The sequence below is a fragment of the Camelus bactrianus genome, chromosome 6, assembly GCF_048773025.1.
Source record: "Camelus bactrianus isolate YW-2024 breed Bactrian camel chromosome 6, ASM4877302v1, whole genome shotgun sequence".
Taxonomy (NCBI): Eukaryota; Metazoa; Chordata; class Mammalia; order Artiodactyla; family Camelidae; genus Camelus; species Camelus bactrianus.
Window position 1 is genome coordinate 22,681,128 of NC_133544.1, and position 24,437 is coordinate 22,705,564.

General features: G+C 37.8%; 3 protein-coding genes across 4 annotated transcripts in view; 2 read left to right on the forward strand and 1 right to left on the reverse strand.

Annotated features, from left to right (window-relative positions):
- The first annotated feature begins 27 nt into the window (after window positions 1–27).
- Window positions 28–14,237, forward strand: NOXRED1 (NADP dependent oxidoreductase domain containing 1). Its single transcript, XM_010947892.3, has 7 exons — window positions 28–166; window positions 2,017–2,188; window positions 3,874–4,061; window positions 7,769–7,949; window positions 8,550–8,701; window positions 9,287–9,509; window positions 13,888–14,237. The coding sequence occupies exons 1-7, from the start codon at window positions 97–99 to the stop codon at window positions 14,066–14,068; spliced, it is 1,167 nt and encodes a 388-aa protein (XP_010946194.1). The 5' UTR covers window positions 28–96; the 3' UTR covers window positions 14,069–14,237.
- Window positions 14,238–14,382: 145 nt separating this feature from the next.
- The window catches only part of TMED8 (transmembrane p24 trafficking protein family member 8), a 38,446-nt gene continuing 28,391 nt past the window's right edge, over window positions 14,383–24,437 (forward strand). For both annotated transcript variants that reach the window (XM_074365196.1, XM_074365197.1), the window contains exons 1-2: window positions 14,383–18,029; window positions 20,628–20,749. The gene's annotated coding sequence lies outside the window, so the exon portion shown is untranslated. The remainder of the gene's footprint in view (window positions 18,030–20,627; window positions 20,750–24,437) is intronic.
- Window positions 16,129–24,431, reverse strand: SAMD15 (sterile alpha motif domain containing 15). Its single transcript, XM_010947924.3, has 3 exons — window positions 22,668–24,431; window positions 21,699–21,797; window positions 16,129–16,365 (listed from the first exon to the last, which is right to left on the reverse strand). The coding sequence occupies exons 1-3, from the start codon at window positions 24,423–24,425 to the stop codon at window positions 16,129–16,131; spliced, it is 2,094 nt and encodes a 697-aa protein (XP_010946226.1). The 5' UTR covers window positions 24,426–24,431.

Sequence of the window (24,437 nt, forward strand, 5' to 3'; positions counted from 1 at the left end):
ACAGACTGGTGGCTGCTGCACCTTCACCTGTGATCCTGCGTGGAAACCTCTTACCATACACCCTAACTAGAAACACAGGGAAAAGAATGCTGGCAAATGGAGTTCAGCCTAGCCAACTGGATGTGTTACAAAGCCACAACCACTGGATCCCCATTTTTGAGAATGCGTAAGTAAAGGATGAGTCTAGAATCCACGTTTGTCCAAGTTAGCCTGCGCCGCGTTGTCTTGCTGAGCTGCAAGGTTTTGAGCTTCTCTTTCCTTTGGATCAGGAAACCTCACTTGCAACATTAGGATGGCCTACCCACAGTTTTGGTCTAAGAAAGGGTTTCTTAGGCTTGAGAACTTCTGTGCTCTTCACTTCAAGTTCAGGAGACTTTGCTTTTAAAGAGATTGAAAGAGTGAACTAACAGGCCTCCTAGGAAAGGGATTAGAGAAGCCAGACACAAAGGGTTGTATTTTGTATGATTCTGTTCATGTGAAATATCCATAAAAGGAAAATCCATAGAGATAAGAAACATTAGTAGTTGCCAGCGGTTGAGGGGGGTGGGGAGGAAGTGGGGAGAAACTGTTTAACGGGTATAGAGTTTCCTTTGGTGGGGGATGAAAATGTTTTGGAACTAAAGGTAGTGGGTGTACAACACTGAATGTACTGAATTGTTCACTTTTGAATGGCTGTTTTGTAAATTTCACCTCAGTAAAGTTTTAATAAGAAAATTATAGAGATGAGTAGCTTTGAATTATGATCTCAATTTTGCCATTGCTGTAAAATAGGTTATTTGAATATTATTGATTTTTCCCAGCCTTATTGAGGTATAATTGACAAATAAAAATTATATATATTTAAGTTGTACAATATAACGATTTGATATACATTGTGAAATGATTACCACAGTCAAGTTAATTGACACTTCCATCACCTCACAGTTACCTTTTTTTTGTGGTGAGAACACTTAAGATCTACTCTCAGCAAATTTCAAGTAGATAATATGTTATTATTAACTATAGTCACTATGATGTACATTAGGTCCCTGGAATTTATGTATTGTTTTATTACTTTATTATTATTTATTCATTGACTTCTTGAACACAAAAAAGGGCTTGAAAAATAACTCCTTGAGCAGTGCTAAGATCTGTATGATAGTCTAGTCTGCAAAACAAAAAACAAAAAACAATTAGAAGTCCAGAACCTTCTGTCGGGAAAAGGAGGATCCCATACTGCCCTGGTATAGTACTCCAAGAAGTAAAGAAGGAATTCACACCTTCATGTTTCAGGTCCAGAAAACCTCTAGGTAGGGCTGGCCCTTTAAGACTCAAAGACTGAAGTAATCTGGTAGTTAAGGAGTCATAATGACAAGTTTCTTGGGTAATTTTCTCTGGAAATGTAGCTCTTACCCTCCAGGACTGGAAGTACTGAGGAGCAGAGCCATCTTCTCAGTTTGATTAGTGAGATACCTATATAGAGGGGGGATGCGAGGGGAGATAGAGACAGAGACAGAGAAGGGCTTATACATCTCTGGCTTCATTTTCTAAAATCTAGGTATCCCTGCTCTAGACAGGGGACTGTGATATTTAGTTTGGGTTCTTTTCTACCCTCTGGGGAACACAGAGTTAGTGAAAGGGGAGCATTTCTGTGAAATGTGGTCTAAATACTCAGTCCTATTTCTAAAACCTTGGGGAGAATGAAAGGGAGAAGGTCCTGGCCCAAGAGCACCTGTGAAACCCATTACTACTGTAAGTGCACCTGCTGAGAAAAGCGTCTGGAGCCTATGTGGAGGAAGGTTACTTTGGATTTTGTCCAGATTTCTCATGAATCTAGTATTTCTGATTCATGGGGAGTCAGTGCTTAGGAATCCTCCAAGACTCACACTTGGAGAAGTGGATGGGTTCAGAACTGGGAGGACAGAGGTGCTGAAGCCACCATCAGGAGAGCCTGGGACTTGGGCGCACACACCCTCCTGATAGACTCTTTCCTCTTCCAAGACAGGGAGCCAAATTAACTGGTATCTGTCTCTGCAGGAGATGCTGGCTTGGAAATGGACATGCTAGAGGACCTTAAGTCCCTGCAGTTTGAGTATGGGATTCAAGAGGAAGACCGTAGCTGGCTGTATTTGCTGGGCCGTTCTCATGGGCTAATGATCAAGGCCTGTGCCCATGCAGCTTTCTTCTGCAAGCTACTTCGTAATTTGAGGTAAGCTATGTTGCCAAGATCAGGCAGACGGAGAAGAATCTCACTGCAGAGAATCTAAATGACATAAACTTATTATTTTGGAGAATAACTTTGGCAGGGGGAGTGTCTTCCAAGTACTCCTGGTCTGAAAATGTCAGGGAAATGCATACCCAGGTCCCTTGGCTGCGGTTATGTAATAAAACATGGATTAGCAGTGATTTCCTTTCCAATCAGTGAGTAGACTGATGAAATCACTCATTCACTCATTCATTCATTCATTCATTCATTCATTCATCTGTTCATTCACTCCCTCATTGGGATGACCACCTTGTCTTCCACAGCTACTAAGGACTAACCATTCCATGGCTGTTGGCTGAAAATGGGGTTGGTTTTCCCTTTAGGGGCTGAGCTAACAGTGGAATGCTTCCCATAAAAAAGCCTGCTGGGACTTTGGGTCCCTATGGCCGGATGACTTGCCTGAAAACAGGAATACTGATTTGCAAAGACGTTTTTCTGATGCTTAAATAGGAGGTGTATGAGAGCCAAGTACCTAGGACTAAGCACCTAGATTCTGTAACTCTAGGTCACCAGTGGAACATTTGTTCCCCACTCCCACCCTCACCCCTCAGTTTACTTCTCAGTTTACTTTTCTCTGAAATTAGATGAATTCCTAGACAATGGGACCAGCTCTGAATTGAACACGCTAGAGACACGGCACATATCCAAGGAGCAGACCCCTCAAGGAGTTGGCTGACTGGCTGATTGATAAGGACACATAAATCTATTGGCAGCATCCAAGATGAGTGATGAGAAACTGATATGTGAAACTTCCAGGAGGCATTTTCTATTTGGAAGGATCAGGCACAGAGAGAAAATGTTCTCCTTGTAACCAAGAGAGACACCTTAAATAGAATGTGGCTTGCGATGCTTATGTGGAAACTCCAGAACTTTTAAGACTCCACTTTTCACAGAAATACAGAACAAATATAGGATTGTCATGTAACAATATAAAACAATGCCTTATGTATTCGGAGGTCCAACTTTGTTCATCTTGAGCCACTGAAACACATCCACAACCAACAATAAGTGACCCTCTGGAAAGAGTGGCCTCAAACTCTTAATCCTCAGTTTCTTAAGTCTGTTTTCCCTTATAAACCATTTACTTTTATAAATCATTATGTTTGAAAAAGGCTAAGTTACTTGGTTTTCTGGGTTTGTGCAGACCTGAAATTGCAAACTAGAAAGAGGAGGTGTTATGGTAGGAGAGGGGTGCACTGGTCCTGATGGAGATGGAAACTGACAGCTGTCTGCACAGGAAAACAATAAAGGATAAAGTGTAACAGGCGCAGCTCACAGTGATGGTCCTGAGCCAAAGAAACAGTTAAATATTCAGACCTTGTGTTTAAAAGGCAGAGAAATACACAGTTTACATCACCAAAAAAATGTTTATTTACGAATGTTTTAAACAAGTTTGATCCTTTGAAGAGGTATGCTTTACTTCCTGGAAAATTCACTCAGGAGGAAGATTTCATTCCCTAGTGATGCTAGATCCATGGGACATAACTGGAATGCTTCTCTCTGAAGTACTTAGGGTGTCATAGCAGGCTGCATTTGAGGAACTTAAAGTAGAGAACATCAAAGTTTGACAGTCAAGAAGGGCTGCGCGGTGTGTGTGTATTTATGTATGTGTCTGTGTCATTCTCCAGAGAGTCATTCTCCAAAAAATCATCACAGGAGAAGAAAATTTCAGAAGACATTCCTGATGATGATGAGTTAAAGGTGGGCATCATTGGAGGCGGCCACCTGGGGAAGCAGCTGGCTCATACACTGCTTCAGCTTGTCCCCATCCCTGCAGAGAGCCTGCGGATCTCCACACGGAGGCCAGAGGCCCTGGGTGAGGAGCACTGAGTGGTAGAAAGGGGGCTTGGGTGTGTTCTTTAGGTGGTGATGAGGCTGTTCTGAAAGGGTCCCTCAAAAGAGGAATCCTCTCACGCAGCATGCTGAGTCCTCAGTTTGCTAGCCCTGAGAAAAGCCAGAGAGATGCTTTTTTAACTTGTTCCTTAAAGCAGTTTTCTTCTCCACTTAAATGTTTTATATCCATCTCTCTTTCCTGTGCCCTTGATGGCCAGATATCTTTGATACAGAGAATCTTTCCAAACAGAGTTCAGATCTTCTAATTGGACCAGTTAGAGTCTGGTGGGTGTTTACCATTTCCAAACACTTGGCCTTATTTTTTAAAAAATAACATTTACTAAAAAACTTTAAAAATGTTTTGTAATGATTCCATTTACTAATCTATGGTGATAGAAATCAGAACAGTGGTGTTGGTCATAATGTAAGTTGGTGCAGCCACTATGGAGGACAGTATGGAGGTTCCTTAAAAAACTAAAAACAGACTTACCATATGATCCAGCACTCCCACTCCTGGGCATATATCTGGAGAAAACTATAATTCAAAAAGACACATGCACCCCAATCTTCATAGCAACACTATTTACAATAGCCAAGATGTGGAAACAACCTAAATGTCCATCGACAGATGACTGGATAAAGAAGATGTGGGGTGTGTGTTTATATACATATACATATACACATACATACACAATGGAATATTACTCAGCCATAAAAAGAATGAAATAATACCATTTGCAGCAACATAGATGGACCTAGAGAGTATCATTTTAAGTGAAGTAAGTCAGACAGAGAAAGACAAATATCATATGATATCACTTATAGGTAGAATCTAAAAAAATATACAAATTTTATTTACAAACCAGAAATAGACTCACAGACTAGAAAACAAACTATGGTTACCAAAGGGGAAGAGGTGTGGAGGGATAAGAGATTGGGATTATCAGATACACACTACTATATATAAAATAGATAGACAGCAAGGACCTACGGTATAGCACAGGGAACTATATTCAATTTCTTGTAACAAGCTATAATGGAAAAGAATTTGAAAATATATGTGTGTATATATATATATATGTATATGTATATGTATAACTGAATCACTTTGCTGTACACCTAAAACTAACACTGTAAATCAGTTACACTTAAATAAAAAATTTTTAAAAATTAAAACAAAACAAAAAAAGAAATCAGGGCAGTGGTTGCTTCAGGGGATATTGAAAAGAGGCCTGAAGGAACTTCCTGTGACGATGGAAATATTCTATATCTTGGGAGAGATTTGAGTTACATGGGTATATGGATTTGTCAAAAATGATCAAACTATTTACTTCAGATCTATGTGTTGCACTGTATGTAAATTATACTTCAATAATTTCAAAGTGTAAAGTAATACATGCATATTATAGAAAGTTTAGAAAATTATAGGGAAGTAAATAACTACCTTTAAGCCTCTTACCAAGATTATAATTTCCTTCCCATTTTTTTCTCTGATTATAACAGATTGTATCAGTAATTGATACTATACAAAGTTTTTGTATCCTCCTTTTTTCACTTTTCTCATATTACTTAACATTCTTCAAAATCATGATTCTAAGTTTGTGTAGTATTCCTAAGTATGACTTTATGATAATTTATGTAACTGTGCCTTATTTAGTAGGACATCTTCAGACATAATTTAAAAAACAAAACTACTAGGTCAGAGAACAGGTACAGCTTTATTAAGATATGCTTTGTATACAGTCAACTACGCATTTAAAAAGTATACAATTTGATGTTTTGACACATGTATCCTTCTATGAAACTGTCAGCACAATCAAGAATGAACACATCCGTCACCCCAAAAAGGTTCCTCTTAATCCTTATCTCTCTACCTCTGCACAGCCCCCAACTCAGGAAACCAATAATCTGATCTCTCTCACTACTGTTTTGCTTGCATTTTATAGAATTTTATATTTAATGAACTCATACCATTTGTACTTTTTTTTTTTGGATCTTCTTTCACCTGCATAATTATTTTGAGATATATCCATGCTGCTTCGTGTATTGATATCCTTTTTATTTCTGAGTAGTGTTTCACTGCATGGATATTCTGTAGCTCATCTGTTGATAGATATGCAAGTAATTTCCAGTTTGGGGCTATTACAAGTAAAGCTGCTATGAACATTTATGAACAAATATTGCCAAGAAGAAATACTTTAATTTTTCTTTGGTAAACACTTGGGAGTGGGATGGCTGAGTCATATAGTAGGTATACTTAATTCTTAAAGAAACTTCTGATATATTTTTTCAAATTGACCTCCAAAAGATGTTCAGGTATAAACTTTTATCAGCCCTGTATAAGAATACCCAGTTTACAACATGCTTGTTAATTCTGAGAATCTTATTTTTAGATTGCCACTTTAATATGCCTTTAAAATTTTTCTTGTCTTAATATGTCTTTCATTGATCATTAGAAGAGTTAAGTATTTTTATAGGCTTATTACTATTTCATCATTTTTGAGTTCTTTTTTGTCCAATTTTTCTGTTGGAGTGCCTGTATTTTTTTTCTTACTGATTTGTAAATGTTCTTTCTATATTAAGGAAACTAAAAAAATCTTACCACTCAAGGCAGTTTCTTAAATCTCATCAATAGGACCAGTAAATATGATATTTCAATAAAGTACATATATTCTTTGGGAAGCAATATGTTTATTAATAAAATTAAAGTTATAGAATATCTCTGCATGTTGTATAAGAAAGCAAGAATTCAAAACGCTCAGCATCAGTTTCTATGCACTTTTGAAAATTACACATGCAAGAAGAGTGAGTTGTACGTGTTTTCTGAACTTCCTCTTTGGCCTGTGCATCTTCCTTCCTGGAAGTAGTTGAGTACCCAGACAACCTCGGCATCAAATGTATCATGTACTCGTGGTGGTGATGATAAGAGCTGACCTCTCCCAATGCATAATATTCTGTTTTCCAATAACACTTAAAACACACTACCATATGTAGCTTACACTTTTACTTTCCAGAATCCAGATCACAATAAGTACAAATCAAATAATTAACTATCAAGGAGTGTTTTTGTGCAACTACATGAGTGATCACATTTCTCTCTATATTTATAAATATCTTGTTAACGTTAAATTGTGTATACTTTACTGAAACTGTAAGCATATTTTTCCAAATTCATCCCAGCCTCTGCCCTATGCTCTTGCACTCATTCAGTCTTTCCCACCACTTCAAGCCAGTTAAGCTATTTAACTTTGGCCCAGTCACATAATTCTTGAAGCCTCAGTTTCCTCATCTATAATATGGAAAAATAGTAACCTCTGCCTCATAAGGTCCTTGTGAGGATTCCCTAGATAATGTATGTAAAGTACTTTGTACATTAGCTGGTACATGATAAATTCAGTAAATTGAAGCAGAAGGCTTTATTCAGACTTTTTTCTTCCAAAAAAAAAAAATCTGAAAAATTCTAGCATTCAGTCTAAACGTAAGACAGGGATGAGTTATCTTACAGTCTCAAGCACTGCTGCAGTGTCACCAGCTGCCGTGGTCATGGGGTTAGGGCATTGAATGAGGGAATCTCTTCTGATTTATATGGTGATGAGATTTGAGATAAAATAATTGTCATCTTCTCCCAGTTGATGCTGAAGTCAAACTCCTTTGTATTGTGATCTTTCTGACTTCCTTTATCCCTCCCAGGTGAGTTCAAGAAACTGGGAATCCAGTGCTTTTACCGTAACTCTTCCCTGGTGCAGTGGGCCAACGTGATATTCCTCTGCTGCCTGCCGTCTCAGCTGCCTAACATCTGTGTAGAAATTCAAACCAGCCTTGAAAAGGCCTGCATTGTGTACAGCTTTGTAGCTGCCATCCCAATACCCAGGTATCTTGTTAGGGTGAGCACAGGACTGGCAGAACTGCTCTGTCTCCTCATCTCCATCCAGCCCCTACCTCTTGGAGTAGATCATTCCCAGTCAGAGGTGGAAGTAGCTTCATCGGCAGAAGGACTCAGCCAGCCTTTGTAATTGTGTCTTCCCCACTTCTCCAAAACCAACAGCACTGGTGGGTGGGACATTTTCTTTGATGTGCACATGTTTAGAACTGCAATAGAGCACTGCTTCCTACTACTTGAAGCTGACTAGTGGTCCCTTGTACATCAGTGAGAAGGGAGACCACCAGCCAATAAGCAGTATGAAACAGCATGAAAAGTGATTGAGAGCATGTGTCAAATATTATTTTTGTACCCCTATTGTCTAAGCCAGTGCTTGGCACTTGATTACCATCCATAAGTGTTTGTGAGGTGGACAGATGAACAATCCAGCTAAGAAGTGGTGCCCCAGCACTGACCCACACCTGCATTTGCCTTTGAGCAGTGCTGTGCAGGGGACTAGGTTGTTGGGCCTGGATGTGGACTCAGTGGATCACGTAGTGGTTTACTCCAGTCCTGGCTCTGTACTCCCTGTCTTGGTGGCTTTACTTTCAGGTTGAAACACCTACTGAACCACACCAATATCTTGCGGCCTCAGTATCAGTGTGTTGAAGATCTTGACAATATCTGGGGGGCCAATAAGGAAATCACAGCTGCTCTCCAAGATCCTGTGATTCTTCAGGCTACCTGCCCCTACAGTCCTGCTGGTATTGGCTCGCCATATTATTGACACTTGACAATTAACTTCCTCTCATCCTCTTGCTATTTTATTAAATCCCTGTGTGTGTGTGTATGTGTGTGTGTGTGTGTGTATTTATAACTACAAGCTAGATACATTCTCAACTATTTAAGTTTTGTATGGGAACAGCTTTGATGGCAAAAAAGTAGCCTTTATTATGGAAACCTGAGAAGTGTGATTAATCAGACCCTTTAGAGTGAGTTGGAAACAACCAGATGGGAGAGCCTATTTGAACAGGAGGATGTAGCGTCTGGGACTAACTGGCTTTTCTTTGCTGTGATCTTGCAGTTTTCCTTATTGGCAAGGACCATTCTAGAGATTTCTAGAGATGCATTTGTCATTAGCAATGTCTACATTAGCCTATCTGTCCACCTGTGATAGAGTCAACATATGTTATGAAGGGCACAAACAGGGCTCTTGGCCTGGGAAGGAGGGTTTGCTTTTCTTGAGGTTCATAAAACCAAGCTGTCTTGGAAAAAAGGTGGCTTTGCTAGGCTCCCTGCAAACCTTTTTGGTGGTGCTAACTGGTATTTCCTTTCTCATTGACATTTAGGGGGAATAATCCTCAATGTCAAGTGGTTGGAAGGCGTGTTCTATGCAGCCATAAACACCTGCACAAGAAAGGACATGTCCCACTCACAAGTGCTGCAGCTTCTAAATGAACTATTCCTCTCTGTGCACTTCGAGACCTGTGGGAAAGACGGAGCATCCTGCCGAAAATTTCAAGTACAAGATTTTGTCAGCAAAGCCTATGCTGAGAACCTGTCTCAGAAAAGGTAAGGTATCAGAGAGCTGGCCAGTCTAACTTCTCCCACACTGTTGTCTCAGCAGATGCTTTTTATCTTTGTCCTTTCATGTTATCTTTAAAATTTATAAAAACAATACTTTCTTATAAAAAAGTCTAGTAATGGAAAAGTGAGAACCTGCCTTTGCCCCCCAAATCCCATTTCCTAGACTTTACCTCTGATGGTTTTTGTATTTTTGTCTTTTTACCTATGCATTTACAAACATATATTTATATTGTCATAATGTGAATGCTTACCTATATCTATATATGCATTTTAGAAACATGGGGACTACATGTGCTTACTATGTCATGGATACCGTTCTATGTTAGTATAATCATATCAGCATCAATTATGAGCACTGTGTGGGCATCCCTTGGATACATTTATTTAACTACATGTATTCATGCTTATTTCCTCTTGATGGCAGTGTGGGTCCCCCTGCCCCACATTTTGCATACAGGGCTGCTTTGAACATTTTTGTATTTAAACTTTGCACACTTGTACCAGTAGAATTTCTGGGTCAGAGGTTTAATATATATATACTATATATAGTATGTTTGATAGGTAGTCCCAAAATCGCTCATCAAAAATGTGGTGCTTACTTACATTTCTACCAGTTGTGTTTGAGAGTGCCATTTATGTATAGCTTGATAACTACTAGATCATTCTTTTTAATCTTTAATAATCTAATAGGGACAAATTGTTGCTTTTTGTTTTTCTTTTTCTTTTGTGTAGCGAAAACTTTTAAAGGATTTATTTAGGAAAGGAAAAGTACACCTCCAAGAACAGGAGGCTAGCTGATCCAGAGGAGGAAAAAGCCTGTTGCTCTTGTTACTTCCATGTCACTAAATTCACTAGACATTGTAAAATCCTTTTCTTCCTTGGCTATTGAACACACCATTCTTCTTGAAGCCATCACTTCTCTTGGTTTCCATGAAACCCTCACATTCTCTTCGTTTTCCTCCTGCTCCTCCAGTCCCTCCTTTGCCTGCTCGTCTTCTGCCCCATCCTTAAGTCTGGGAGTTTTCAGGACTCTGTCCCAGGCCTTTTCTTCTCATTATACACTTTGTTCCTGGGTGATCATTTCCCCTTGGGGACTTAGGTTGCCATTTCCACTCTGACAGCACGTGACTCTGTGTCTCTAGCCTAGGTGTCAATTTGGTGCCCAGGTAAGGTCATACTCACCATCTCCACCAAAACTCAGCTTGCCCAAAAGCACACCTGCTCTCATGCCTGCTCCTCCAGTGTTTCTTATCTAAGCACATGCTCCTTCCCCGAGCTGTTCCAGCCAGAACCCTGGAAGTAAACCTTGACCTTCCCCCTCTCTTATGTGTTGTATTCTAATTAATCACCAATGGCCTGTGATACACTTTCAGTTTGGGAATTTTCCTTCCCCCTTATCCTGGGATTCCCTTCACCTCTCTCTTGTGTTGGATCTCTTTTTCCTATATACCTCTTCCTCTGGCTTGGTTTACTTCTTCATTATGATAGAATATGTCCTCCTCCAGTACTTCCTTAGAAAAGGCTGCATAGGAAGTAATTTTTAGAGACTATGTCTGAAAATGTTTTTATTCTAACCTAACATTTTATTGACAATATAGCCAGGTGTAGAATCTAGGTTAGAAGTCATTTTCCCTCAGAATTTTGAAGGCATTTCTCCATCGTCTTTTAGCTTTTAGAGTTGCTGTTGAGAGGTACAGTGCCATTCTAATTCAATTCATGCTTTGTCTGAAACTTGTTTCTTTTCTCTCAGGAAGCTAGGACCTTTTGACCTCAGTATCCTGAAATTGTATGTGTCATGATGTGGGTCTATTTTTCTGTTATTGAAGTATAGTTGATTTACAATGTTGTGTTAGTTTCTGGTGTACAGCACAGTGATTCAGTTATACATACGCATATATATACTTTTTCATGTTCTTTTTCATTATAGGCTATTACAAGGTATTGAATATAGTTCCCTGTGTTATACAGTAGGACCTTGTTGTTTATCTATTTTATATATAGTAGTGTGTATCTCTCTCTGCCAGTTCCAAACTCCTAATGTATCCCTCCCCTACCTTTCCCTCCTGGTAACCATAAGTTCATTTTCTATGTCTGTGAATCTATTTCTGGTTTATAAATAAAATTTGTATCTTTTTTTAGATTTCACATGTAAGTGATATCATATGACATTTGTCTTTGTCTGACTTACTTCACTTAATATGATAATCTTTAGGTCCATCCATGTTGCTGTAAATGACATTATTCCATTCTTTTTTATGGCTGAGTAATATTCCATTGTATATATATGTATGTATAAATGCATACCACATCTTCTTTATCCAGTCATCTTTTGGTGGACACTTAGGTTGCTTCCATGTCTTGGCTATTGTAAGAAGTGCTGCTTTCAACAGTGGGGTATGTATATTTTTTCAAATTAATTTTCTTCAAATACACGCCCAGGAGTGGGGTGGCTGGATCCTGTGGTAACTCTATTTTTAGTTTTCTAATCTTTGTTTTTATAAAGTCTGAAGCCATATCATCTGATGAATAGTTCATAATTTTTCTATTTTCTTAGTGGATTATACCTTTTAATTGTATATTCCCCCCTTCTAAAAAATATTTTTTAATTTACATATAGTTATTAAGAAATCATACAAAGAAATCCCAGGAACCCATTTATCCAGTTTCCCCCAATGGTACAAACCATAGTACAGTATCTATATATAGGCATTGTAAAACTATAGTACAATACCACAACCAGGATATTGACACTGATACAGTCAAGATACAGAACAGTTCTATAACTAGAAATCCTTCATGTTGGCCCCTCCTCCCCAACTTGACAACCATGGAACTGTTCTCCATTTTTATGATTTTGTCATTTCAAGAATGTTATATAAATGGAATCATATATTATGCAACCTTTGGGGATTGGTCTTTTTCACTCAGCATAATGCTCTGGAGATTCATCCAAGTTGCTGTGTGCATCAATAGTTTATTCCTTTTTATTGCTGAGTACTATTCATGGCATGTATGTACCATAGTTTGTTTAATCACTCACCTGTTGAAGGACATCTGGGATGTTTCCAGTTTGGGGCTATTTTGAATAAAGATAATATGAATATTCATGTATAGGTTTTTGTGTAAACATAAGTTTTAATTTCTCTGGCACAAATGCTCTGGTGTGCAATGACTACGTCATAAGGTGGTTGCGTGTTTATTTTTTTAAGACACTGCCAAACTGCTTTTCAAAGTAGTTGTATCCTTTTACATCACTAGCAATGTTTGATTTAGTTTCTCTGCGTCCTCACCAGTATTTGGTATTATCACTAATTTTTGTTTTACCATTATATCTATAGCTCAATTTGTGGAGAATTGACATCTTTATAATGTTGAGTTTTCCCATCCATGTACACAGTATGTCTCTCCATCTGTATAGATCTCCTTTGATTTATTTCATCAGCATTTTGTAGTTTTCAGTATGCAAGTCCTATATATGCTTTGTTAGATTTACACCTAAGTATTCTGCTTTGTGTGTGTGTGAAAGGAATTACATTTTTAATTTTGGTGCTCAAATGTTCATTACATATATATATATATATGTATACATACAGTTGATTTTTGTATATTTTATATCCTGCAACCTTGCTGAACTCATTTATTCTAGATTTTTTGTAGATTCTTTTGGATCTTCTACATAGACATTCATGTCATCTATAAATAGGTACAGTTTCATTTCTTCCTTTCCAATCTTTATGCCTTTTATTTTCTTTTCTTGCCTTATTGCACTGGCTACAACTTCCAGTAGTATGTTGGATAAGTGTGGTGACAGCAGATATCCTTGCCTCACTCCTGATCATTTTAGCACTATAAAACCCTATGTCTTAATGCTTTTTAATTGAATTCCACTAGAGACTAATACTTAACTGCCTCATTTTTACTTGCATATTAACTTCTACTTCTTTCTCTATACAGTTGAAGAGGATATCTTTTTTTAAAAAGAGGATAGCATAAAAGAAATGAGGTCTTTTCCATTCCTAATGTCCATGATCCTCTTATGTATTTTCTTTCTAAATTCAAGGAAAATATACTGAAAAGGATGTCAATTTCATTATCATAATCATTCTCTAATTATGAATTCCTCTCCAAATGCACTTAGAGAATTGTACAAAAGTGTGAAAACTCGTAAGTACAATTAAATTGACATACTGAATAGCTCCAGCTGAATTTTTAATTTAACTATGAATTTTAATTAGTTTGATATAGAAAATGAAGAACCTTATTTCCAAGTGGAGGAAAACTTTCTTTAAAGGAAGTGTTTAACGGCAAAATCATATGTATTGAACAGACATAAAAAAGTAACAGTATTTTTTTCCTACTCCAGGCCTTTCCCCTGGTTTGATCTGACTGCTGTGCAACTCAAAGAAACTCCCTTTAGCCAGTATCTCTCAAACAGCACTGCTCTCCAGGACCATCTTACCCATCTATATTGTGACTCATTTGGCATCTCCCTAACCAAACAACAACAGCCAACAGAGGTTTCCAAGGGTTCTCTATCGCAATAAGAGACCAGACTTCAGGAGTCAGGATTTCTCCCTCTACAATGGTTGTACCCTGATTATCACAATTGACAGTGGAAGTTATGTATGGTGTTTGCCATATGTTAGACAATAAGGAATTAGAAAATTGTACTGATGGCTCTTTAAAATGTAGAATAAAATAAGACATCCTTTACATCAGTGTGTTTGGGTGTGTCTGGTTTTTGGAAGCAAGTAAATGAAACTACAAAACCTGACACACTTAAGTAAGCTGCTTCCCCAGGAGAGCCTTGTGTTAATTCAAATTATTTCTCCTCTGAAATCTAAATCCAAGAAGTTATACTGGCATTCTTAGATAGTTCCATGCTTTTCCCGTAGCATTCTTTTCCTATAGCAGTATGTAGCCAACAAATGATACAGTTTGATTTTCCTACCAGTTTGGTTAGAAAAGTAAAAGTGTGGTAAACAATCTTACTTGAATTATGACTCATTTTATGCTTATTTCAGCTATATATGACTGTTTTGGTACTATCTTATTTAACCCTGTTCCCATTTAAACCATTTTAAACCATAAAACCACTTTAAAAAATAGCTGGCATTTATGTTAAATGGCTAAAAATAATTTTGTGAAATATTGATTTTATTTCTACAGTGCAAATTTATTTCCTTTATGTTTTATAATTAGTTTATGTCAATAGTAATAGAGTAGAAAATAATAAGTAACCATCAAGTTGAGAAAGTATGACACTGATTATATTCTGTCATTGAACAGAACTATTGTTTGCCAAACGCTAAAGTGCTTTTGAACAAAACCATTCACTATACATGTAAACTACCACAGTCTTGGGTTAAGTATTTACATTTTTCTTTTTTGCATACTTGTGAGCCAAACAAACTCAAAAGTATGCTATTAAATGGTTTGAAATAAAATTCTGTTAGGCCAACATGGGAAAAAATTAGGCTTATCATCAAACATTGACACTTGGTATGAATGCTAATTTAAGGCACTGTTCCTTCTCTCAGTAGGGAAAAAAAAAGCAAAGAAATGGATTCCTTTGACTATTCATTCAGGCGTAAGCAACTGGATAGGGTATACCATTGCCCTTCTGGATTGTAGTAGTCCTACAGTGGTTCTTAGGATTAAGAAGTGGAGCTGGAGCCACCACACAAAAAGCCTTGTAAACAAACTCCAGGTTCTACTCCATAGTCAATAGTACTTCTATAAACCATGTTGTATTTAAGGATAAATACAAATATAAAAAGATTTTAAAACATTTTTTTCTCTGATGCCAAAAGGGAAAGAGAACTTCCCCCCTCCTTTTTCACAAAAATTTCCTTTTAAAAACTTGTAATTTAAATCCTTTTCCTGTTTTTGAGATGTATGCAAATCTTTTAAAAAAGTGAATAAACCTCCTGCCAGTTTTATATCCCAGGACTGTCTTTTGGGAGGGCCTTGGAGCCATCTCTTCGAAATGTGAGCATCTGGAAGGATGACACTTTGTCTCCCTGACTCTGGGAGTTTAGCCTAAGTGCTTGGTTCCAGGTAGTAACTTTCTGTTTGTCATGAAGATATGAGAAGTTTCATTTTTTCCTTTGGATACAGACAGTTAACATGGAAATAATGGATTATATCTGCCTGGCTATATAAAAGGGTGAGATTTCCTTGTCTTTGCAATCTCTTTAGTGGCTTGCCTATAATGGACATCACAGGCTGATTTAACGCTGATTCGATAGTAAAACTTTTTCTGCACTTATGAAGGAATATCTGGGTTGCCAGGCGATTTTACTTTTAGTTCTGTTTCTCCAACATGTTCCAATTAACAGATACATTACTAGAATTTATCAAAAATTGTTACAATTTTTACAATTTCTCCAGAAAGAGAACTATTGTTATCTTGTTTTAACAAGGGGCTAAATTGAAACACAAATAAAGGGAAGGTGCTGTGAGTCAGTGACAGAACTAGGAATGGAGCCAGTAGTTCTAACTTTGATCCTGAATGAAGAGGAGAAAAAGAAAATGCAGGAAGACCACTCTTCTCTCCCCACAGAATTTAGATTGATTTTCAAGCTAAGTGAAATGGCTTTCCCTATGGTTCAATGGAATATAATGTCCCATCCTCTTCAGGGGTGGTTATTTCTGGAGCATAATCCTGTAATCTTGCCTCTTGCACAAATTCAGACAAGGTTAAGGAATCAGATTTAACTCCGGTATGACCTTTTTGCTCTAAAAATAAGCCAACATTGTCCCTGTAGGGAAGGCTGATGGAGCGTGTGAATAATGGCTCTTCAATTCCCAGTAGCTCCCGAGTATGCTGAGAAATTACCTGAAATGCAAGGATAATTTTTTAATTGGATTAACCTGAAAATACAACTAAATCAAGTAAGTTTCTTAGCTTCGTTTCTTAGGCCTCTTGAATGCTAACTCCTTAAGCTATTTCTATGGGGTAAAAAAATCATGAAATAACACATTGAAAGGCTTCCTGCCCTGGCCTTATCAAAACACACTTCTTAAGAGAAATGTCACATGATTTATCTCTTTAAAAATACCACTTAAAGTTGGTTCCAGGCCCTTGCATCAGATAGCTACGGATGGGTTCATTTCTTTCTTTTGGCTGAGCAAGCTGATCGTTGATATGAACAGATAATGTTCAGATTAGGAGCCATGACTGTCTCTAGCATAGTTAATAAATAACTTGTCTATAAGGAACTCAGTTAATGTTCAACTAAAAAAATCATTACTCAAATAGTTATTCAATTTGTTTGACTAAAAATAAATCTCAAACACTAAAAAGCAGACATTAAAGTTCCAGTTATTTTATTAGTGCCTATACTTGTATATTCCTTTAAAAAGATCTTTTGGCACAATTTTTCATGTCTCTAAAGTATAATCCATATTCATTGAGTACCATGCTACTTGATATCCTAAGCTGTCATTGCATTTTCAAAGTCTAGTTTTAATTATAGGTCTGTTAAAATGCTGCTTCTTGAATTCATATTCTGCATCTGGGTAAGAATGTAGTCCATGAAATTGCTGCTAGAACACAGTCAAAAGAGAACATGGAATTGATCTTTTCTTTTCATTTAAAACTATTGGCCATAGTTACAAAGCTGTAAAATGCACAGTTCTAAACCTGATGCAAAACTGCCCATTAGTGGTCATTTCAGATAGGCAGGATAACTGTATTCTCAAATCTTACTTGAATTGGTTTAGTTTAGACTCTAGGGATGGTTTGTGGGTAAAAGACAGATTTACATAGTTGCCTTGCATTCCCAGAAGGAATACTTACTGAGGTCTGTACCAGCTGAGGTTTCTGAGCATTGAGATCCAAATTACTACAGGTGGCTCTTAAGAATTCTCATTTATAATTGATGCTGCTACACTCAGCATCTTGTTTGATCAGCATCTCACCCTAGCCCTCCTTTAGAATGCTCCTTACCAGAACAGGTTATTTCACAAATTCACTATGGTTGACAGACGGTATTCCCAGGAAGGGCCCTGTAGTCATAACACATTCAGTATCAACCAAAAGAATTATGTGCCTACTGTAGACAAAGAGAGTCCAATACTGTTTACTATTCTAATGCATAAATCAAAAGTGTTATAAAGCTACTGGTTACATGCGGAATAAGGAAATATAATCTAGCCATCTCTCCTCTAATTCAGTGATTCTTAAGGTATGTCTGAAGTTCACTGATGGGCCATGAAGTTCCTCTGGTGGGCTATAAATTAATCTAAAACTGTGAGTTCTTTCTTTAGTTCTGATGAATAACAAGCAATAGATTATTTTTGCCTAAGACTTAGGGCAACTTACTATAACTTACTTGAGTTAGTAAGGATGATTAAAAATAGGCATTCATGAAGATGATTAGTTTTCTAAGGATTCTTCCATATTCTAGGACGGTGGCCCATGCTCAATGCTTGGCATCACTGTAGAGCACCTATTTCACATGGCCTCAAGCGGAGATTTGTAATGCCTATCGTTTTCAGGTAGATCCTATTATTACTATATCATCCTTGTATCTTGTATTGATCATGGTTTTCATGCTATTCTTGCTTTTATTTGTAAACTACTGATGGTTTTGCTTCATCATGACCAATTTATTATGTAGTATTTATTTACCTTATAGTATGTAACTATGCACATTTGCATTCCTGTTAACTTATAATTTACTTTAGTTAAACCTAAAGACATAACTGTTGTGGTTCAAATATGAATCATCTATACCACCATTACTTTTTTTCCTTTTTAACCATTTTTAAAATTGGACTATAGTCAGTTTACAATGTTATGTCAATTTCTGGTGTATAGCATCATGTTTCAGTCATACATATACATACAGATATTTGTTTTCATATTATACCATCGTTATTAAAGCAGATATACAATGTCCTTAAAGTCTGCTTGTTGATTTCATATAACAGTGTGGATTAATCTTAAATGCATTTTGCTTAGGGAAGGAAGCCAGACTCAAAGGCTACATATTATTTCATTCCACTTATGTGATATTCTGGAAAAGGAAAACTATAGGGACAAAAAAACAGATTAATGGTTGCCAGGGATTGGGTGGAGGGATGGGGGAAATTTTAGAGTGATAGAATTATTCTGTACAGTTCTGTGGTGGTAGATACATGACCCTGTGCATCTGTCAAGACCCACAGAACTATATACTACGAAGAGTGACTTTATTGTAGGCAAATTTTTAAAAAGCCAGGATGTTGTGGGAATCCATGTTTGCTTCTTTTTTGTTACCTTCACTAGTTTGTTGTATTTTTTAGATTCCAAATAACAGTGGTATCACACAGTATTTGTCTTCTCTGTCTGACTTATTTCACTTAGCATAATGCCCCCTGTGGACTTAGTAACCCATTTCTTTTTTTTTTATTATTATTTTTTATTTTTTTTAATATTTTTTATTAATTTATAATCATTTTACAATGTTGTGTCAAATTCCAGTGTAGAGCACAATTTTTCAGTTATACATGAACATATATATATTCATTGTCACATTTAGTAACCCATTTCTAATGAACAGAATATGAAAAGGGAAACACAGTAACTTTGTGAAGAAACTTGGCAGACACTACTTTAACCAAGTGATCACAGTTAACATCTCCAGTAATAAATCATGTTACCACGTACTCCCTGATACGATAAGATGAGAAAGGCTCAGCACTTCTGTGATAGTCTCCCCACAAAGCATCATCTCATGGGAAACATGAGACAAACTCAAACGGAGGGAAATCTACAACATACCTGACCACTACTCTTCAAAGTTTCAATGTCATGAAAGACAAAGAAAGATCAAGAAACTGTCCCATATTGGAGAAGACCAAAGAAACATAAAGCTAAATGCAAGGTGGTATCCCCAGCTGGATTATGAAACCAAAAAAAGAAAAAATTAAGTGAAAAAATTGCAGAAATCTGAATAAAGTCTGTAGTTTGTTAAACAGTACTGTGCTGATTTAATTTCTTAGTTCTGATAAATGGTTACGTAAGATGTTAACATTAGGGGACATGGTTACATAAGATGTTAACATTAGGGGACGTTGGGCTAAGAATATATGGGAACTCTCTGTACTATCTTCACAACTCTTCTGTAAAACTAAAATTGAAAATTTAAAAAAAGAAAAATATTTTTGTTTAGTGATAATTACTGACATGTTATGAATCTGTGCTATTTAAATAGTTTGCAACAAGGTAGGTGTAGTGAAATTGCTGAGATATTATAAATCTTATAAGGCTATACTTTGTAATGAAAATCATGCATACAAAAAGAATAAGCAATTCATCTGTTTTCCAAATACTTATCAGAGTTGTTTTGTTCACTTGATGGAGTGAATGTTTAGTATTTTGAGAATTATTTTCTAAGGCAGAAAGCTGAGGCAAGTGCAGTGTTACCTTGTCTAGCTTGTCCCTAGAATAAATAAGGTTGACATTCTCTCCCCTTTTTACCAAGCTACTGCATCACTACAAATGGGAAAGACAAGATAGTGGTTTCAAGCACTCCCTTGGCCAGGTGAAAAAAAGAATTAGTGCATGACCTCACCAGTCTCATGTAATACATTTAGCTCTTCTCTGGTCATCTTAGTAGGGTCATGGGAAGGAAAAAGGGAAAGCTGAGTGATTTCTGTACATGAAGCATGAGTAATTGCAAAATTACAGAAGTGAAAGGAAGTTGAAGAGAACAGAAACTGGCCATGAATTAACTACAAGGCTTCTAAATAGAATGCACAGTTTAGATGTGGTTCAATTTCTTAGCAGTCTGTCCAGAATTACATTCAAGCAACCTGCCCTGACTCCTCCCACTCTCCAAAGCTGGTGAATGATGATATGAGAGAGTTAGCAGGCAAAAGATAAGCACACTGCTTAAGTGTTGTTATGGGATAAATTGTGGATTTACTGTACTAGGTGCTATAATTATAATGGTGGGGTTAAAAATGCTTAGTATATCAGTAAGGAAGGTAACGGTGGCATACTTAAAGGTCATGTATGATCTCTAAAAAGTTATCTGTGTCATAGTGGGCCTGTCAAGCAAAGATCATCTAACATAACTTTGAATGTCTTAATCCTTCAACAAATTCCAGGGCCTACCATAGACCTAATGAATCAAAACCTCTGCAGTGTGAAGCCTAGGATTTTTTTAAAAATCTCATCTGATTCCAAAGACTATCCAAAACTGAGAACCACTAAGGCAGAGCTTTTACAGGTAAGAGTGTACTGAATAAAACCACTGGTACATTGGGGTGGGGGGTATTCAAGGAAAGATTATAAATGAGATTATGTATGTAAAGCTTTGTAAACTACAAAAGACAGTAACCGGAGGGCACTGTTATGCACAGAAGCATCAAATGGACTGCTGGTGCTGGCGAGATCGTAGGAACTTGAGGTTCAGTAAGGTTACTGTAACTTTTTCAAAGTTAGCTAGTAAGCAGGCAAAACACATACGGTGTTATTAAAAAAAGTGCCAAATGGGTGTTAGAGACATAAAATGTATGAGAGCTTTGGAGGGAGGTTACAGTGTGCTAGGAAGGCCAGGAGAGACTTCATGGGGAGTTGGGTCCTGAGGGATGATTAAGAGTCATATTAGTCATGCAGGGGGAGGGGGAACTGAGGAAAGAGGTAGATGGAGGAATGCACAAGGCAGGCTTGCGGGGGTGTGAGGTGACCTGTGAGACTGGAGCAGAAGGATCAAGCAGAGGAGTAGCAGGCGAGAGAACGGTGGTTGGAGAAAACTTGGGAAGGGCCTTAAATCCCAAGCTAGGGAGTTGAGAGTATCCTGTAAGTAGAGAGGATTCAAAGGTTTCTTAGTGTACTGTAGAAATAGGTGGAAGGTGAGAGTCTAAATGCAGGGCCCTTGAATCCAGAGGGCCTACAGACAGAGGCTAAAAGCAGGAGGCTACTAAGATGTTCTAGGTACCTTCCAGTAATAGTCTGAGAATGGAGAAAACCAGATGCTACAGGAGGAAGTGACAGTTCTTGGAATCTTTGTGGGAATCCAAGGAGAGAGAAGAAGCCACCACTGTGAGCCTGGGATACTGGGAGTATGATAACACCACTGGCAGAAACTGGAGGCCAGGTTGGAAGGAAAGGAGATTGGTTTGCAGTAGAAGGGAGCAGTGTCACAGCACTTTACAGGGAAAACGTACACAACTCACCTTCATGTCCTCAAAATCTGTTATCCCCATCTGAGGGAGATTTGAGCAGTTTACATGGATGAGTTTTCGGCCACTGATGAAGTTTGTCGTAAAACACTCCTGTCAGTACAATGAGAATATCACTCAAAAGATGTATGGCAAATACAGGGAGAAAAGAAAGCAAGACAGAGGAAGGAAGAAGGGAAGGAAGGAAAGAGGGAGGGAGGAATAAATAAATGTTTGTCTCTAGTTCTGTACTGAGAAAATTTTTTAATTTTAAACTTAAAAATAATCCTAATAATCACACATATTACCCATCTGAACTCTTGATTAAATTTTATACTGCTGCTTAAAAAAAATTTTTTTGAGTATGATACAACCAGCACTTCTTTCATGCCTCAACTACAGTTTTAAGTACAGGAGTACCAAAGATTTCAGTCCTTGTGTTGTTTGTGGCAGCCTAAGAACATAGTTGGCACCAGTGAAATAAAAGGATTCACCCTACCTTTTTTTAATAAAACTATTCTTGGTTGATATAAATTAGTACTGTTAGGTGCTCATGATACATATAACATATTTGAGACAGACACTTAAGATTAATAGTACAAGTTCAGGTTAAAGGAGCTGCTACTAAAACAACCTGACAAAGTACCAAAAAGTCTACCTTGGTTAAAACGTTTTTAAAAATACAGATTTCTATGAAAAGAAGTCTATATCAATGTTTTAGTCTTTATTAAAAGGATTGCAGAGAAGTATAATCACTGTGATGAACAGAGAAAACAAACAAATGTGACCTTTCCTTCCTCTCCCAAAATACAAATATACATCAGTGGAAAGGCCAAAATTAGAGTCCAAGTTACCTCTACCATGGTCCATGACTCTTCTATAGTCCTTCTAGTTAAGAGGAGGCCAAAGCTCAGGTAAGGGTAGAGGAATAAGAGGAAGAAGGATGAGAGTATAGGATCTCAAAAAGTGTCATTTTTTGTATACCTTGTATTGAGGGAAGCCTAGCTGGCTAATCCACTCTGCAACTTTCTCTGGGCTCCATTTAAGATACTCAAATTGTAGGTCATTTTTTTTGCAGGGCTGGGCTTCTTTATCTTCATGTTTCATCAACTCTGAGGACAGATCTACAACTTTCTTTTCACTAGGGGACCCTTTTAAATCCCTCTGAGACTCAGAGAAATATGAGTATAATTCATAATTGGTATCAGAAAGCTGAAATACATTTTGGAGTTCTTTAGAAAACTCATAATCTGTATTCCCTGAGTCTGCTTCACTTACTGGAAGAGACCCTGACACAGAGTCTTTTGACACTTTTTTAGTTTCTTTTACTAACAACTTTCTTGTTTGATAATCAGAGTGCTCTAGCTCGTCTTTGTCTACAGAATGCTTAAATTTGATTGGTTCTGGCCTATCTTCGCTGGCAAATTCTACGTGGGTCTTTCTTCTAAGTAGTGGTTTGGCTTTACATGGTAACTCTAAATCTATCTCCTCATTTGGCTCTGTTTGTGTCTTCTCTTGCAACTCTGGTTTGGTCTTCTCTGGTGGCACTTGACCTATTTCCTCAGTTGACTTTCTTGGTTCTTTCTTTGGAAACTCTGGTTTAGTCTGTTCTGGTGGCTGTGGACCTTTCCGCTCAGTTGACTGTCTTAGTGTCTCCTCTGATTTGGACTTCTGTGATGGTGCTAGTCCTGTCTCCTCTGTTGATTTTTTCTGCTTATCTTTTTGATCTGCTGGTTTAGTGTCCGCTGGTGGCTCTGGAACTTTCTCCACAGTTGACTTTCTTTGTGTCTCATCTTGAACTTCTGATTTGGTCTTTCCTGATGGCTCTAGAACTGCTTCTTCAATTGGTTTTCTTGATTTTTCCTCAGAAAGCTCTGATTCAATCTCTTCTAGTGGCTCTGGAATTTTCTCTTCAGTTGATTTTCTCTGTATTTCCTCAGTAGACATACTTAGTGTCTCTTCTGGAAACTCTTGTTTGGCCTCCCCAGGTGGTTCTGTCCTATTCTCAGGTGACTTACTTTGTGTCTCCTCTGTAATCTCTGCTGTGGTCATCTTTGATGGCTCTAGACCTGTCCCTTCAATTGATTTTCGTGGTTTTTCACTTGGAAATTCAGGTTTGGTCTGCTCTGCAGGTTCTAGACCTGTCTCTTCATATTGCTCTCTAAGTGATTCGTCTGGAACCTCCTGTTTGGTCTCCTCTATTAACACTAATCTTGTCTCACTGATTGCTGCCCCTGGAACCTCAGACTCGGTTTCCTTTGGTAGATCTAGCTCTGTTTCCTTAGCTGACTGTACGAGTACATCCTCTGTAATATCTGGTTTGGCTTCCTCCTCTTGGTCCTCACGCTTTTCATCCACAGGGATCTCCAAATCCTTGAAAAACTCACCTCCTATCTGTCTGGATGTCTCCGACTCTACCTCTTGGGGAATCCCTAACTCAGTATCGCTATAAAGGTCTGTCTTGGACTTGTTGAGAATCTCTTCCTCAGTTGTCCTGGTTGGTTTTAGGTATGGGTGTACATCCTTAGCATTCTCTGGAGCCTCTTCTTTAAAGTCCTCTTCCTCCTTCTCTGGCTGTGGCTCTTGGTCAGTTTCTACAGGAAGCGCTGGACCTGCTTCTGCAATGGTGTCTGGTTCGGCATCTTCAGTCGTCATAAGAGAGTCAGGCAGTTTTGGTACTTCAGACTGCAGGTCTTCTTCTTCACCCGGGCCGGAATCATAATCTTCTGGGACTTCAGCCATGACGCAGATTAG